At 43.9% G+C, this 17001-nt stretch overlaps 2 protein-coding genes across 2 annotated transcripts; one reads left to right on the plus strand and one right to left on the minus strand.

The window, feature by feature from the left end:
• The first annotated feature begins 298 nt into the window (after positions 1-298).
• Positions 299-5089, plus strand: LOC147231611 (b(0,+)-type amino acid transporter 1-like). Its single transcript, XM_086150300.1, has 6 exons — positions 299-991; positions 1289-1422; positions 1495-1624; positions 2993-3117; positions 3190-3277; positions 3340-5089. Exons 1-6 carry the CDS (start codon positions 299-301, stop codon positions 3568-3570), a joined length of 1401 nt encoding a protein of 466 aa, XP_086006426.1. The 3' UTR covers positions 3571-5089.
• Positions 5090-7600: 2511 nt separating this feature from the next.
• Positions 7601-10605, minus strand: adprs (ADP-ribosylserine hydrolase). Its single transcript, XM_086150504.1, has 6 exons — positions 10226-10605; positions 9053-9149; positions 8756-8963; positions 8496-8683; positions 8310-8410; positions 7601-8213 (listed from the first exon to the last, which is right to left on the minus strand). The coding sequence occupies exons 1-6, from the start codon at positions 10404-10406 to the stop codon at positions 7807-7809; spliced, it is 1182 nt and encodes a 393-aa protein (XP_086006630.1). The 5' UTR covers positions 10407-10605; the 3' UTR covers positions 7601-7806.
• Between the last annotated feature and the right edge of the window lie 6396 nt (positions 10606-17001).

The raw sequence follows: 17001 nt of genomic DNA on the forward strand, positions 1-17001 counted from the left end.
GTAGGAGGTGGATGTTCTTGGGTTCCTCGGATCTTGTTTCCCTGGAGGTGCAAAACTTGTATGACTTTTGAGGAAGCACAATTTTCTCTTCCTCTCCCCGTCGACCTGCCGCATCCGACTCTTTCTCTCGTTATCAACCGTGAAGATCTCCCGTCGACGAGAAGATAGGAGATGGCTTGATAAACCTGACCTTAGATACAGAGCCAATCAAACATTTACAGGTCAGCAGGGGTTACTGTTAGATTCAAGTTCCTTTTTCTGAGGACACACTTCTCCTGCGTCCCTCCTCGGCACCGCAATGAAGATGAAGCGGGAAATCGGGCTGGTCGGCGGCGTGGCGCTGGTGTCGGGCGCCATGATCGGATCGGGGATCTTCATGTCCCCGCAGTTGGTGCTGGCCCTGGTGGGGAGCCCAGGAGCCAGCCTGGTCGTCTGGACGCTCTGCGGCACGCTGGCCATGACGGCGGCGCTGTGCTACACCGAACTCGGGACGATCGTGGCCGAATCCGGCGGGGAATTCATCTACATCCTGAGGATTTACGGCTCCGCCCCCGCCTTCTTCGCCGCCGTCACTTTCGTCCTGGTCGTCAAGCCCTGCGGGTTCGCCGCCATCGCGCTGAGCGTGGCCGAGTACGGCGTGGCGCCCTTCTACGACGGCTGCCCCCCGCCGGCGAGCCTGCTCAAGTGCGTCGCGTCCTTAGCCCTGCTAACCGTCGCCGTCGTCAACATCATGAACGTCCGCCTCGCCGTCAGGGTCCAGGTGGTCTTCCTCGCGGTCAAAGTAGCGACGCTGGTGGCCATCGTGATCGGGGGGTTGGTGGTGGCGACGCAAGACGGCGCCGTCATCGCGGAAAACCTGAGCGCCGAGAAGGCCTTCGAGGACACGCGTTGGTCGGTGAGCGTGGCGGGAATGGCCTTCTACCAGGGGCTCTGGTCTTTCGCAGGGTGGTACAACTTAAACTACGTCACCGAGGAGCTGAAGAACCCGGAGGTGAGGCAGGAAACCGTCCAATCGCTGGTGTTTGTTTTTTTTTCCACCAACATGGAGGGGTCGGAATGGGCCGCCCACAGCGGTTTCTCCAATTGTCCCCATTTTTGCGAATGCACGTATCATTCCTTGCAGTCCAGGTGGGAACGACATTTTTCCGAGCGGTTTATTTTGCATTCTCGGCAAAGATGGTGTCGGGCGGTGGTAAAAACTGTCAATGATTGACTTTCATTGCTCTCGGCGGGTCATAGAAAATTGTTTTGTTTCTCAACCCTGTGTTCTAAATCCACGTCTCCCCAGGTAAACCTCCCCCGCGCCGTGATCATTGCCATCTCCCTGGTGACGGGCCTGTACCTGCTGGTGAACGTTAGCTACCTGACGGTGATGACCCCCAAAGAGCTGATCTCCTCCGGCGCCGTGGCGGTGACCTGGGGGTGAGCAGGAGAGGAAACAAAAACAAGGAAGTGAAAGCAGGACGGGTCGCTGACCTCTAACCCTCCCTGCAGGAACAAGGTGCTGGGAAGCTGGGGGTGGATCATGTCCTTGGCGGCGGCCCTGTCCGCCTTCGGCTCGCTCAACGGGACCTTCTTCAGCGGCGGGAGGGTGTGCTTCGTCGCCGCCCGGGAGGGTCACATGGTGAGAGCGATTTCCTCCTCGCGGCGAGAACTTTCTCGGTTGCCTCCAAGTTCACCCTGTGCCTGCAAGAGGTTCAAAAACATGCAGGAGGTTCCAATTGCCCGATAGTTGTATGCCTTTCCATGATTTATTCATGAGGTCAATATTTCTATATAAGCACACTATATGGCCAAAAGAATTCTCTCAGCTGCCTTAACTCGCATGTGAACTTAAGTGACATCCCAGTCCTAATCCATAGGGTTCAATATCGGTCCACTCTTTGCAGCGAGAACACCTTCAACTCTTCTAGGAAGGTTGTCCACGAGGTTCAGGAGTGAGTTTATGGAAATATTTGACCACATTGGTGCGGTCAATCGCTGACGAGAAGGCCTGGGTATCAGTCTTTGCTCAGGGTTGAGGTCAGGACTCGGTCCAGGACAGTCGAGTTCCTCCATAGCAGACTCCGTCATCCATGTCTTGATGGGCCTTGCTTTGTGCGCTGGTGCACAGTCATGTTGGAAAAGGAAGGGTCCAGCTCCAAACTGTTCCCACAAAGTTGGGAGCATGGAATTGTCCAAAATGTCTTGGTATGCCGAAGCTTTCAGAGTTCCTTTCACTGGAACTAAGAGGCCGAGCCCAACTCCTGAAAAAGAACCCCATATTTGGCACAGTGGGGTTAGGGGTTAGGGTGTAGCGTTCTCCTGGCAACCGCCGAACCCAGACTCGTCCATCAGATTGCCGGATGGAGAAGTTCTACTGCTCCAGAGTCCAGTGTCGGCGTGCTTTACGCCGCAATGTCCAACACTTTGCAGTGCACTTGGTGCCGTGTGGATGGAAACCGGTTCTATGAAGCTCTCTGCACACTGTTCTTCAGCTCATCTGAAGGCCACATGAACTTTGGAGATCTGTAGACACTGACTCTGCAGAAAGTTGGCGACCTCTGCAAGATCTGACTGCATCCGCCGACCCCGATCCGTCAGTTTACGTAGCCTACCGCTTCTTTGCTGAGTTGCCATCGTTCCCAGATACTCCCATGTCCTTAGAACACAGCTGACGGTTGACTAGAATATTTAGGAACAAGGAAATTTGGATTTGTTGCACAGGGAATTTACTGAGCTCCTTCATAGATGTTTGTAAAAAACAGTCTGCACGCTTAGATGCTTGATTTTGGAAGTGATTAGAACGTGACGATACCTCGCTGGTAGAACGTTCCAGGTTCTACCAGTGGTCCCTCCATGATCTCCTACCAGGGTTTTCTCCAGGTCCGAATCGTCCGTAGGTGTGTGTTAAGGGTCGAACGTCTGTGATTGACAGGTGACTGACCTGTTAAGCCCCGCCCCCTTTATGGGCTGAAGGTGTCTGTTTGACCTCTGGCGATCTTCTCCGCAGCCGGACATCCTGTCCATGGCCCACGTCCACAGACTGACTCCGTCTCCGGCGCTGATCTTCACCACGCTCATCTCCCTACTGGTGCTCATCCCCGGAGACTTCCAGAGCATCGTCAACTTCTTCAGGTCCTCGGTACTTCTGCGTTTTCTTTGCCGAAGGGGACGTTTTCTGACGTTCCTCAACTCTCCACCCCTCAGCTTCACCGCCTGGTTCTTCTACGCCATCACCCTTTCCGGGCTCATCTACCTCAAGATCAAGAAGCCGGAGCTGCCCAGGCCTTACAGGGTCGGTGTCTCCACCCAGATCTTCCGGAACTCGCCGTTCTTCTCTCACCTTCTCCTCCGCAGGTTCCCATGGTCCTGCCGGTGCTGGTGCTGATCGCCGCCGTGTTCCTGGTGCTGGCTCCCATCGTGGACGACCCGCAGATCGAGTACCTCTACGTGACCCTCTTCATCCTCAGCGGCGTGGTCATCTACGTGCCCTTCATCCATTTCAAACTGTGCCCGGGCCTGCTGACCCGCATCACCATGTTCCTGCAGCTCCTCTTGGAGGTGGCTCCTGCAGAGAAGAACCTCTGAATCCCCTCGACCTGATGTGAGATGGTTTCTCACAGTTCTGATGTGACAACCGTGAAGCCGTGTTTTCCTGCCTGGGTTCTCACCATGTTCTCCTGGTTCCTGCCTGGGTTCTTCACCATGTTCTCTTTTCTGGGTTCTTCTCCATGTTCTCCTGCTTGGGTTCTTCTCCATGCTCTTCTGCCTAAGTTCTTTCCAAGTTCTCTTCTCTGGGTTCTCTCCATGTTCTCTTGCCTGGGCTCTCCATGTTCTCCTGCTAGGGTTCTTCTCCATGTTCTCTGTTCTGGGTTCTTCTCCATGTTCTCCGGCCTTGGTTGTCTCAGTATTAAATCTCAATGTTCTTCTTGTTCTTCCATGGGCTCTTCTCCATGTTCTCCTTCCTGGGTTCTCACCTTGTTCTCCTGATTCCTGCCTGGGTTCTTCTCCATGTTCTCCTGATTCCTGCCTGGGTTCTTCTCCATGTTCTCCTGCCTGGGTTCTTTCTGTATTGAATCTCCATGTCCGTCTGCCTAAGTTCTCTTCATGTTTTCTTTTCTGGGTTCTCCATGTTCTCCTGCCTGGGTTCTTCTCCATGTTCTCCTTCTTGGGTTCTTCTCCATGTTCTCTTTTCTGGGTTCTTCTCCATGTTCTCCGGCCTTGGTTCTCTCAGTGTCAAATCTCAATGTTCTTCTTGTTCTTCCATGGGCTCTTCTCCATTTCCTCCTGCCTTGGTTCTTCTCCATGTTCTCCTTCCTGGGTTCTCACCTTGTTCTCCTGATTCCTGCCTGGGTTCTTCTCCATGTTCTCCTGCCTGGGTTCTTCTCCATGTTCTCCTGCCTGGGTTCTTTCTGTATTGAATCTCCATGTCCGTCTGCCTAAGTTCTCTCCATGTTTTTTTTTCTGGGTTCTCCATGTTCTCCTGCCTGGGTTCTTCTCCATGTTCTCCTTCTTGGGTTCTTCTCCATGTTCTCTTTTCTGGGTTCTTCTCCATGTTCTCCGGCCTTGGTTCTCTCAGTGTCAAATCTCAATGTTCTTCTTGTTCTTCCATGGGCTCTTCTCCATTTCCTCCTGTCTGGGTTCTCTTCATGTTCTCCTGCCTTGGTTCTTCTCCATGATCTCCTTCCTGGGCTCTCACCATGTTCTTCTGGTTCCTCCATGGGTTCTTCTCCATGTCCTCCTGCCTGGGTTCTTCTCCAGGTTCTCCATCGTCCTCCCACAGTCCAAAACCAGCCTGCAGGTCCACTAAAGACTCACTCGGCTGCAGGTGTAAATGAGAGGGTGAATGAAGGGATGATTGACAGCTGTCCGTCCCGGTTAAGCCCCGCCCCTCGCAGGCGAAGCGGTATAGATATAAACAAATGGATTAATAATTGTTATTAAAACACAGACTTTTGTGAAATGAAGATAATTTTGCCTTTCATTTTCATTAAAAACAAATAAAAGAATCATCTGGCCTGAGAAGAATGACCTGAAGTCCAGGTCCAGGGTTTCTTTGGTGTTTAAGCAATCAGTAAAAACTCACAACTGCTTATTAATTTTATGATTTTCCCCAGAAATGAAACGTTCACCCCGGATGTGTCCGATGTGTTAGATGTGCACGGCGTACGTGCGCGAGGTTAGAGCATCTCCCGGGGAGCCCGGCTGTCACGTTGCCATGGAGACAGTCGGTGAGACTGTGTGCTGCCGGCGGAGCCTGTTTTTTTTTTTTATTTCCACAAATTCTTTGTTGTGGATTAAAAAAAGAAACACAATGTAGTCCCGCCCACTCACGCAACATCTCTCCTTCTCCACCAGACCATCTCTTTTTGGTACTTTTTGTTCATTTATCTTGATTTACAGAGGCACGATGGCTGGTTAGATTCCCACTGGGAGGCCTTTCTGCGTGGAGTCTCCATGTCTGGGGTTCTTCCAGGTTCTCCGGGTTCCTCAAACAGTCCAAAATCATGCAGGAGGTTCATTGGAGACCCTCCATTGTCCAAATGTATGAATGAGAGGGTGAATGGTTGCATGTTGAAATGACTTAAATGACTGCTTATACAGTCGTCCCTCACTGTATTTCACCCTCACTCTATCGTGAATCTTCAACTTTTTTATATCTAATTACATATTAAGGATTTTTTTGCTATACCACGGGTTTCAGTAAGAGAAATGTATTTTGATATATTTTATTTTTACTGTTAAATACGCATTTTTTAAGGTGACCACCAACCAACCAACCAGAGCATGGTGTTTTGTATCCTGGGCTCTGATTGGCTGAGTGACCCTTCTCTCTGCATCTCGCCTTGTCTTCTCATAACGTTACTCTGCACTGTTGTGTTTGTGTGATTATAGGTGAAGGTTTTAATTTATTTCAGCCCCCGCTATGATGTTTTCTGCCATCTATGCTATTTGCCACAGAACCTAACCGGCAGAGAAAGATGTTAAACATCGTGGAAACAGTGCTTCTGGAAAATAAACAAGGGACTGCTGTATGTCTGGATCAGATATGTCAAACTCAAGGCCTGCGGGCCAATTCCAGCCCGCAGTGGGATTATCTTTAGCCCGCAGGATAATATTTGATTACCATTAGACTCAGCCCGCTGATATTAAGCTATATTAATTTCCCCCAGTTGTGCCACGAGTGAAGTGGCAAGTCAATCGAGTCACTCGCGGAGTCACCTGGGTCGCCTAATGCGCCGGGATGTGACACATGGGAATGTGTTGGTAAAAAATAAGGACAGAAAATTGGGTGCTTCCCCAGGTTTGTAAAAAAATAGCCAAAATGGAGCACTTAATGCATAGATATGTAGCCTCATCATTGATCAGGCGGTTGACACAGTGGGAAAACACAGTGACACAGTGAGGATGTATTGCTTATAGCGCTATAAGAAATACATGCAACAAATGTTTCCCGTATTTAATGTTGTTTATATGCAAGAACGTATAAGCTTTGTCAGAGAGCAGAAAACCGAGCTGTAAATTTTGTATATTTTTCCTGCTACCGCGAGGCATGTTTGATTTTTCTTTGAAGGAAATTCTTTTTCTGGCTATGAAAATTTTTATTCATTAGAAATTACCCTGGAAATGTGACAGATAGAGCCATAAGAAATTGCTGCAACTGGTTTTTAATTTATTTAATGTTGAATAGTGTTTAAATAGGCAATACTTTAAGTTTCATTGTCAATATGTGCAATAAGTTCATTTCATTATGTTTTTCAGGAAACATTAAACCAATCCGTTCCTCCACTTGTACCGATTTTTAAATTTAGACCCACTGCATATTTGAGTTTGGCACTTCTGTTTGTGGCGCTGCACATTTACACAATTCTGTACAGTAATTTATATATATATATATATATAAATTAATTTTATTGTTTTCATTATTGTTATTTTTATTATTTCATTTTATTATTTGATGTTGCTACCCCATGCCAAAGTAAGATTTTTCTGGTTCTGTGATGGATCCAAGCTAAACCCCTGAGTGCAGGAAAGGCCGTACAGAGAACAACAAACTGTCTGATGACAGGTTTTATTTTTCACTTTTCTAGTGAATTTCACTTTGAGAAAACCTGACAGACAGGATTTAGTGTTACCGGACAGAAAATGGAGGGGAGGCACTCATGCGAGGACGGGAAACACAACAAACACAACAAAAGTCGCCTTTTTTTTTTTTTTCAAAAGGCTCCAGTGGTTGCTTTGGTTACCAGGGACGAGCATCCTGACGGTCCTCCAGGTGACAAATCGTGAGTAAAACGGTTCATGAATGTTTCTCCAGACAGCCGTATGGTGCTGGTATTTTTAAAAAATATATTGTTACTACAAATGAATACAGTGATGAGCTTTTCTGGAGGTTTGAAGAGCTGGAAGGTCACTTAGATTTGAACAATTTGGAAACTTTTTTTTTAAATCTCTGCTTTTATGCCATATATGACCATCCGGATTAGATTTATACACCTTTATGTGGTGAACACAAATCACCTGTCTGCTAATATTTGAGGGGGCGGGTCATGTTAAACCAAAAAAAAAAAAAAGAGAAAAAAAAATAGGACTGGAGGATGGAAACCAAACACTCAGGTTGATAATTTACGGTTATGTTTATTTCCCACTAATCCCATGGTTGTCTATTTAGCCTGGGTGATGTGTATTCGTGTGTGTGTGTGTGTGTGTGTGTTGAACAGACTGTGACCCACAGGGACACAAACACAACCCTGAAACCTGAACCGTGGAGATCTCAGGGGACAAAAGTCTGATGGGATCCGGCGGGCGTCCCTGGCGGGGAGCTCACTCCCGGCCCGTCTCCCCCTCCGTGCCGTTCGAAGCGTCTGACCGTCCACTGAGCTCACCGCCGCCGCCGCCGCCGCTGCCACTCTGGCCTGCGGCGCCACCCCTGCCCCCACGCGGAGACTGGTGATACAGCATGTGAAGCCGCTCTGCGCTCAGGTAGGCGTCCTCGGCGCCCTCGCAGCACTTCATCCACGCCCGGGGAACCGCCTCGATGCCGTAGTGCGCCCCGGCGATGGCCCCCGCCATGCAGGCGATGGTGTCCGTGTCCCCGCCCAGGGCCAGGCTGTACGCGATTGTCCTCTCCAGGCCGCCGTAGCTCTCGGGGAGGCAGTCCCTGGGCTGCAGGCAGTGGAGGACGCAGAAGATGGCGGTGGGGACGGAGTGGAGCGCCGCGATGCCGTTGCCTGGAAGAGAGGCGGTCCAATCGGACGGGTTCGGGCTTTTTGTGCACAGTAATGCATAAAAAGTAGGTTTGTGCAGGTGGGGGACCTGCTACTGACCTAGCTCAGAGATGACCTCCTCGATGCTGACCTTGCTGCGGTCCATCAGGTCGCGAACTCTGTGCAGGCGGTCGCAGAACGGCTTCTCCGCTTCCTTCAAGCTAGACACACACACACACACACGGTGAAAGCAATGAGCCCGAACTTTCTCGGTCATTCGGAGATCTTCCACGTCCGCGCTCTCACATCCGGGCGTCGCTCCGCGCCGCCTCGTCGCCCTCCACCTCCTCCATCTCGGCGATCAGCCTGTTGATGAACTGCTGTGGCATCTCCAGCGCCCCTTGCAGGGAGAGGTGGACGGCCAGCGCCTGCAGCACCGCCCCGTTGTAACCCAGCGAGCAGGAGTGGGTCAACATGGCGCCCAGAGCGGCGAACTGGGGACGAGAAAGGGGGATCGTACACGTTTGGATTTAAACATCGCGTGCTTCGCGAGCGAGAGCGCCCACCCTTTTCACGTCGCCCAGGTCGGGGAAGGCCAGAGCGAAGGGCGCCGCTCTCATGGCGCCGCCGTTCCCGAAGGAGCCCCGGCCGTTGAACTGGTCCCTGGCCGGCTGGTAGACGTCGCTGAGCTGAGGGGCGGCCAGCTTCTTCAGCACTTGGACCACCCCGGAGCCGTAGCCCCGGCCCGGGGACACGCTGTACTCCTTGGCGAACCTGGACACAGACCGGCGTGACTTTAACGTAAGAGAAGGTGGAATAATCCCTTAAAAAATAAGTGGGGGAACTAAAAACCGGCGTCAAACCTGTGAGCCATGTCCCGCTCGTCGAACCCGGCTCGGGTCAGCAAGGACTGGACCACGCACCGGGCCATCGCCGTGTCGTCGCTGTACTCCAGGATACCTGCAAAACACGCACACGCGTGCACAGATTAACACACGAACTGCAGCTGCACATTATTTGAATATACGCGGAAAATGAAGAGGTGGAGTATGATCAGTCTAATCTGGTTTACTTGTTATGGGATTATCAAACGCAGATTAAACAATGCTCTTAAGAAGTACACAACCATCGGAAATGCACACACTGGATGGATTTAAATACGTGTGTGTTTTCACACAGGCATGTTTGTTTATTTTTTTTCATTTGGGTGATAATCCAACCCCCCGGACTATTTCGATCCCACTAAATAATCCCAATCCATGCATGGCAGATGCCGCTCAGGCCAAACAGACCTCGACCAGAAAGAAACGTCAACAAATCCTAAAATGACCGGCCTTTAGAGAGTTCAATATAAGAAAATGAAAATAGAAAAATACAATAAAAAATAATACGAAGGAAAAATAAAATTAATAATACAATAAAATTAAACAAAAGGAAAATCCCAAAAAATAAATTAGAATAAAACAAAGGGGGGGGGTAAATTAAAAAACAAAAAACAAAGATGAAAATAAAAATAATAAAACACAACAAAAAAGGGAAAAAATGCATCAGAAAATGTGAGAAATAAAACATCAATTTACAATATTATATATGGTAACAATAAAAATAAAATAAAAGGGGATAAAATACAATAAAAGCAAATCAAATCAAATACAATACAATACAATAAATCAAATACAATTTAGACTATAATAATAAACCAGTTTAAAACAAAATGAAAGTGAAAATAAAAACCATTCAATTCAATCATTCAAAAGAGTAGAAATTAAATGTAGTCAAATGACAGCGATGTGATCAGAACCCGGGGATGGTGCACTCGATTAGAGCTTGTTTTCATTGCTTTTGTTCTTCTTCTACACAACAAACCCCACGCATGAACGCGATCTGACGTCCGCGGGGGTCCACGCGTGATGCGGATCGGACACACGGTCTGACCTCCTTCCGAACCGAACCGAACCGATTCCGAAGCGAGCCGAAGCGAAGCCAAACCCGGGGCGCCGAGTGCGCGGAGGGATACCAAACAAACCGGCACAAACCGTCTCCCTTGGTCTCGTCGTCCAGGCCGTTGAGGTGCCGCAGCACATTCTCCACCGGAACGTCCTCCGCGCCCTCGAACTCCCCGCCGACGCAGTCCCCCAGCACGGCGGACACTAGCGCCCCCCGGAAGCGGGACAAAGACGCGGGCCCGCCGGCTAACGCCGCTCTCACGGCCGCCATGGTCCGCTCATCCGCCGGTGGTAGCGGAGAGGGGTGGGGGGGAGCTGGTCCTCGAAGGGGGGTTTTGGGGGGTTGGGGAGGTGGGTTCCGCCGGGTTAGGGGTTGTGGTTGTGGGCGTGGACGTGGACGCGCCGCCGGTTCGTCTCCGCCGCTTCCTGGAAAGCGCTCAACGGCTGCTTGAAGCTCGGAGGGCCGCGGCCGCCGCACGTAGAGCCGGGCTTCTAGAACCGGGCGCCGCGCCGCTCCCTCCGCCGGATCTGGGTCGTCTATTTCTAGATCCGGCCGAACTGACGGTAATAGACGCGCAATATTTATTTTGATTTTTATTTTTTGGTTTGATTTTAATTTATTCATTTTCATTTTTTCATATATGTTTTTTAGACTAAATAATCCCGAAGGATTATCCTTGTCTTTCCTACCTGAGGCTATTAGACTTTAATTCCTCTCCCTTCAGCCGCAGGGAATCTCAAAATCTTTGTACGTAAGACCTTAAGACACTTTATAGCCTTGACTTGTTACTTTGACACTTTATAGTTTTATTTGTATTTCTTATTCTCCCCCCTTTTTTATACTGTTTATACAATTTCCTACTATTATTTATTATTGTTATGTTTTACTTGAAACTCTCGCACAACAATTTCCTTCGGGATAAATAAAGTTGTTCTTGTCCTTATTCTTATTCTTATTACATCCATTCACTGAAAACAATGATTTTGCCCTATTGTGTTGTGAGAGGAGGCAGCTTGCAGCTGCGGCTCCCATCCTAATTTGTCATTTATTAGTTTGTCTCTTCCTTTTTTTTAAATATTTTAATATTTTAAGTTTTTTTTTTTATTATTTTTTAACGTGTATTTTTTTAGTTTGTCTTGTTTAATTTTGTTTTTAATTTTTTAGTTTAAAAAAGTTTATTAGGACAGTGTACAATTACATTAAGCACATAGGCAGAGATGTTTGTACCAGATTGTGGCTCATAACTAATTTCCATCTGTAGTCCTGGGAAGACAATACAAACATAAAACTGTAAAAATAGACAATATATATAAAATATTCAATAGGCAATAAAATATGTATAAAATATACAAATAGGCAATAAAACAACTACACAATATATAAACATGCAATATCTGTCTTTGTATGTCTAGCGTGGGATCATTATAATACATCTCATCTCATTGCTGTTAGGTTTTCCTTCTTGCAAACATCTGCAGCATGGCTCTACAGACGTTGAAAAACCCGAGTCTCCTGAGAAAGAGCAGGCGGTGCTGACCTTGTATACATTATCCGTGTTTTTAGTCCAGGCTAGTTTATTGTCTATATGGACGCTCAGATACTAGTCCATAATGTCCACATCTGCCCCATTGATGGAGATGGGGTTTGGACAGATCTTCCGTTTCCTAAAGTCCACCAGCGACTCCTTCGTTACGTTGGGTTGCTGGGGTTTTAGTCCACGCTCCACACGCTGTACTCGGCCCCCTGACGTCTGCTGATATGTCCCACCATGACTCTGCTGATACGTCCCACCAAGAAGTTGTGCAGGTGGCAGGACGGTGAGCAGAAGCTAAAGTCACAAATGTAGAGTGAACAAGAAGGGAACCGTCCACCGTGCTGCACCCGTGCTGCTTATTTAGAATGACTTATTACTATTACTGCTGCCAAATTAGTGTTAATTCAAAGATTCAAGATTCAAAGTGTTTATTGTTGCAGTGCATTTGGATATGTGCTCATAGAAAGAGTGTAAACATTATTATGAATATGATTATAATATTATATATATATAACATAATAGTTATTACAAATATGATTATAGCATAGATTTATGATATATTATAATGCTATAATATAAGACATATTACAATAAAGATTTATGTAAGAATTAACTGAAATTATCTAAAATAACCAACAAGCTATTCAACCACAGAATGCAGCAACTGCAACATGGGGCTGGTATGCAAACTGCACGTGGTCCAATGCTGTTTGGACAACGGATTTAACTTTATTTCACAGGTGCAGATATAGTCACTACATTGACAATATCTACATGGTATGTTATGTCAATAATTTACAGATAGGATAGTATGAACATATCATACATATCGATATGGGCATGAAATGTAGTAGACTATAGACAGCAACTATGAACATCATTTACAAGTGGAAATGTACAGAAGTTATGCTTTGCAAAAAATACAGTTGAAATGATAAATAGTACATGAATGAATAGATAATACATTTTATTATTATTATTATTTTAGCGCCAATGTGTTAGCATCAAGAATCTAAATCTCATTTTATTTGTTTTTCCATAAATGAAAGACATCACTTTTGTTGCTAAATTAAATAGTAATGGGTTTAAAAAGAACATTAAATAGAGTGAAAATTGCAATGTATTTCAATGTATGTTTTTTTTTTTTTTGTAATTTTTTGTGCCACTCAGGGTGGTATCAAGAATCGAAATTGAATTCTCATTTTATTTGTTTTTCCTTGGGCAAGAGAAGTCCCTTTTATTGCTAAATAAAACAGTTACAGGGTTAAAAGATAAAACATTCAATAGAGGGAAAATTATCTTTTGATTTCTTTCAAATTGTTTTTATTCATTTATTTATTTTGTACTCTGCATTAGTATCAAGAATCTAAATTGGCTTACAATTTATTTTGTTTTTCCATAGATGAGAGAAGTCACTTTAAATTCTCAATAAAACAGTTACGGGGTAAAAGAAAAACAGAATCATAATGCTTTTATTGTCAGTGCTACTCCTGCAAAATTCACATAAATACATAATAGTATCAAAGAAAAGAGATTTAGGACATAAAATATGAATATATAAGAGTTATAAAATTTTTAAAAAGTGACAACATATCTGTGGGAAATCCTCTGATGTTTTTATAGCACATCCCGTCGCATTTATTTGTTCTATTTACAGTGTTTATTGTGATTTTTTTTTTTCTTACACTGCATTAGTATCCAGAATTTATATTGGATGCTCATTTTATTTTGTTTATTTTTTTCAGAGAATCAAGAAAAGTCACTTCTTATTGCCAAATGACACAGTTACGGGTTAAAAAACATTAAATACAGTGAAAATCACATTATAAAAAGAGGGAATAAAAAAATCACCTATACAGTATACTGTATAATGGAATTCTATGACTCATTAGGTATCCTAAAACTATATTTTTAAATGTTTTTTTTCATCCTTTAGTCCTTTCCTGAAAATTACATAATAAAAGGGGGCAGCATTTATATAATATGGAATTCAATAACTCATTGGGTATCCCTAGACCGTTTTTTAAAATTATTATTTTCAGACTTGCAGCCTGCGAGCCAATTGTGGCCCTGTGAACACTATTTTGTGGCCCCCTACCTGAAATTAAATCTTTGTGTTAGTGCGGCCCGCGCGTTTTGTCTCACATTTCTGGGGGTTTCATACAGTAGGTTTAAAAAAAAAAAACAGGCAAGGAAAAAGAGGAAAAAGTTACTTTGCAATGTATTTTTGGCTTCAATATTCAAAATTGCTTCAAAAAAGAAAATGATTTTTTGATGGAAAAATATCTAGTGACTTTGTTAAAATGATTTTTTCTTTTATTATTTCCATAAAAAACACAAAAATGATAGCAAATAAAAAATAAATAAACCAGAATAAAACCAGAATTAAAAAGATTGATTTAATAACCAGAATAGCCACCATTAGCCTTGTAAAATTGTACCTCCTCTGATACATGCTACCAATCAATTTTCTAATAAATTCTAGTGGCAAATTTTCCCACAGTGACTAAATGTTCTCTTTTAACTCAACAATATTTTAGGGTGTCATTTCATCAACTCTTTTTTAATATTCATTTTTAATATTTTGTCATATATTTTTTTAGAGGAACAGTTCATTACATATTAAGATTTTATAAATTACCTGTTTACCTCCTTTACACTAAAACAAAGGAAAAATTTGGACTTAGTGTTACTTCCAGATAATGATTTTACTGGTCCGGCCCCCTTGACATCAAATTAGGCCCTATGTGGCCCCCCAAAATGAGTTTGACACCCCTGGTTTAGTCCTTTCCTGAGATGCTGCACATTGTTTTACGGTAGTCGTGCGTTTTACACGCCTGTCCTCTGCTGGACACAAACTGCATCACCACAGTCTGACAATGTTCCCTGTCACTTAGCAACACCATTCAATCATTGATTCTTGCAAAAGGGGTCGAAGAATATATTTGCGATACAGACGTTTTTTTTTCCCCATATGTAGATTAAATAAAGCGTTTCTGGCTATGAAAGTATTATTTGAGTTAAATCGATTCCCCAACAGAGCCTCTAATTGTTTTCATGACCTGGAGTTGACCCTCCAGAAGGACTGGAGCCCACCTCCGGCCCTCCTGCGCCAATTTGGGTAGGATAAGCAGTGCAGGACTCCTCAGTCCAGCATTAACGCCTCCCATACAGTCTGATAACTAAAGATACTTTTTTTTTTTTTCAATCAGTCTCCATTTTACTTTCATGAGTGTGGAGGACAGGCCGTAGCAAACCTTACTGTCCCCGGTCTATTCTGGAGGAGGCACATATAGAACCATGCAGAGGCTGTAACTATGCATGCAAAAACAAGCTGGTTCTGTTTGAATTTATGATATAAATTATTCATATTATAGATTGAACCCTGTTTGTAGAGTGTGTCTGGAAATGAGCAAACAATTGCACGGACATAATACAATAAAAAGGTGGCTGAGCTTTTAATGAAAGTGTTCTTTCAAAAATTGATGCATATTTGGTAGTGAGCGGTTCTGTGCGGATTATAAAATGTTTGTTATTCAATGAATTTGTGAGAATGGTTTCGTAGGCTGCATCATCTAGATGTCCACAATATGATCATCACCAATGTAACACATTTTGGTACCATCACTAAAAAAAAAAAAAAAAAAAACAAGCTCCGGCTCACTGGAGGAGAGAATGATAGTCAAGATATCACCTCTGATATGCGCAATCTCTGTTTAAAATGTAGACATAAAGTCCGTATCCTGACTCTGAAAAATAAGGATAGATATTCCATTTTTACAACTATATAGTCAATTTTTTTATATTCATTTTTATTTTTAAAAATGAAAAAAATAACTAAACTAAAAAATTATAGTCTATTTTTACAACCATAGAGGCAATATTTTTTATATATATTTTAAAATAAAGATTAAAAAAATGAAATTAACTAAACTAAACTAAAAAAAAAATCTATATCTACAGCCATTCGGTCAATAGTTTTTTATATATTTGTTTAAATTCAAAATAAAGAATGAAATTAACTAAACTAAACTAAAAAACATTAAATACTATTTTTACAACGGTATAGTCAATACTTTTGTACATCTGTTGTAAAAATGCACATATACGGATGGAGGTTATTGTTTTTTATATTGCAGTCCCTTCAAACAACACCGTGCACATTCATGGACGGTAATTGTTTCTCTGTATACCCATTCTCCGCAATCGTGCACAGCCACAGTTATAAATGTGCAGCCGCAGAATGGAAAAATGTCTTCTATCTTTGCAGTCCTTGCTGATATCAGCAAAACCTGAGCATGGGGTGGGGATTGTGGCAGGTGTCCTTCCATTTAAGCAGTTCCTGGTTTGATTCCTGGAATTGCCAAATTGTTCTCGGGCAAGGCAGCAAACCCTTAATTTGCTCCTCCTGGCTTTGAGATGATGATGACACGAAATGTACTTTAAAAACCCCATGCTTTCCCATGGAAATTGTTTAGCAGCAGCAGCAGCAAGACATACAAGCACAAGACAGTGACAAGCTAACTGAAATACAAGTTAAAAATTAATAAATCAAAAAAATATACTCTGAAGTGTAAAAAAAATGTATAGTAATCTGAGAAAAAAAAGTCTCTATATTTACCAATACATAGGAATAGGTAATGAGCAAAAGGGGAAAGTGAAGTAGTGCAGTAACTGATAACAGTGAGTTATTGTATAGCAGGGGTGTCAAACTCATTTTCACCAAAGGCCACGTCAGCGTAACGGTTGCCCTCAAAGGGCCACGAGGAGCGGTAACAGTATAAAAGTAACTAAATGTAACCAAATGTAATGCAAAATACATGTATCTTCTCCTTAATGTTCAATTACTCTGAATTTGCTACTCATTCAAATCCAAAATGTTGCATATGCATGCCAATCATAAAACAACTTTACATCTGCATCAACTTGTCTCTTCCTGGACATTTAGGAATAATTTGTATTTCTCAATTCCATTTGTTGAAAATCGTATTGATGTGGATTCACTGCGATCTAATGGCGTGATGCCGTGACTTTGCAGGTAACATGAATTGTGGGCTATGTGGTTTATGCTCAATGCACGTGTTTGACTTTTTTAAGACGTTTTAAGATGTTCTCGGCCCTTGAGTTTGACAAGTGTTGTAACGGGCTATGATTTTTGTTCTTTATTTTATTCATTACTATTTATTATTGTCACTCTATTTATATTGTTGTTAAGCTGTAACTCTATTTATATTGTTGTTTGGTTGTCACTTTATTTATATTGTGGTTTGGTTGTCACTCTATTTCTATTGTTAATTAGTTGTCACCCTATTTATATTGTTTTTTAGTTGT

This window comes from Fistularia commersonii, chromosome 8 (genome assembly GCF_037954325.1).
Source record: "Fistularia commersonii isolate RoL2024-O1a breed Wild chromosome 8, RoL_Fcom_v1.0, whole genome shotgun sequence".
In the NCBI taxonomy this organism is placed as follows: Eukaryota; Metazoa; Chordata; class Actinopteri; order Syngnathiformes; family Fistulariidae; genus Fistularia; species Fistularia commersonii.

Bases quoted from the DNA above. Each gene is read 5' to 3' on its own strand.
- LOC147231611 (XM_086150300.1), top strand. From the start codon at position 299: ATGAAGATGAAGCGGGAAATCGGGCTGGTCGGCGGCGTGGCGCTGGTG. The intron at 992-1,288 runs GTGAGGCAGGAA...ACGTCTCCCCAG, and splicing joins AGGAGCTGAAGAACCCGGAG to GTAAACCTCCCCCGCGCCGT. The intron at 1,423-1,494 runs GTGAGCAGGAGA...CCCTCCCTGCAG, and splicing joins GCCGTGGCGGTGACCTGGGG to GAACAAGGTGCTGGGAAGCT.
- adprs (XM_086150504.1), bottom strand. From the start codon at position 10,406: ATGGCGGCCGTGAGAGCGGCGTTAGCCGGCGGGCCCGCGTCTTTGTCC. The intron at 8,411-8,495 runs GTGAGAGCGCGG...GTGTGTGTCTAG, and splicing joins GCGCGGAGCGACGCCCGGAT to CTTGAAGGAAGCGGAGAAGC. The intron at 8,214-8,309 runs GTCAGTAGCAGG...CCTCTCTTCCAG, and splicing joins GGAGGTCATCTCTGAGCTAG to GCAACGGCATCGCGGCGCTC.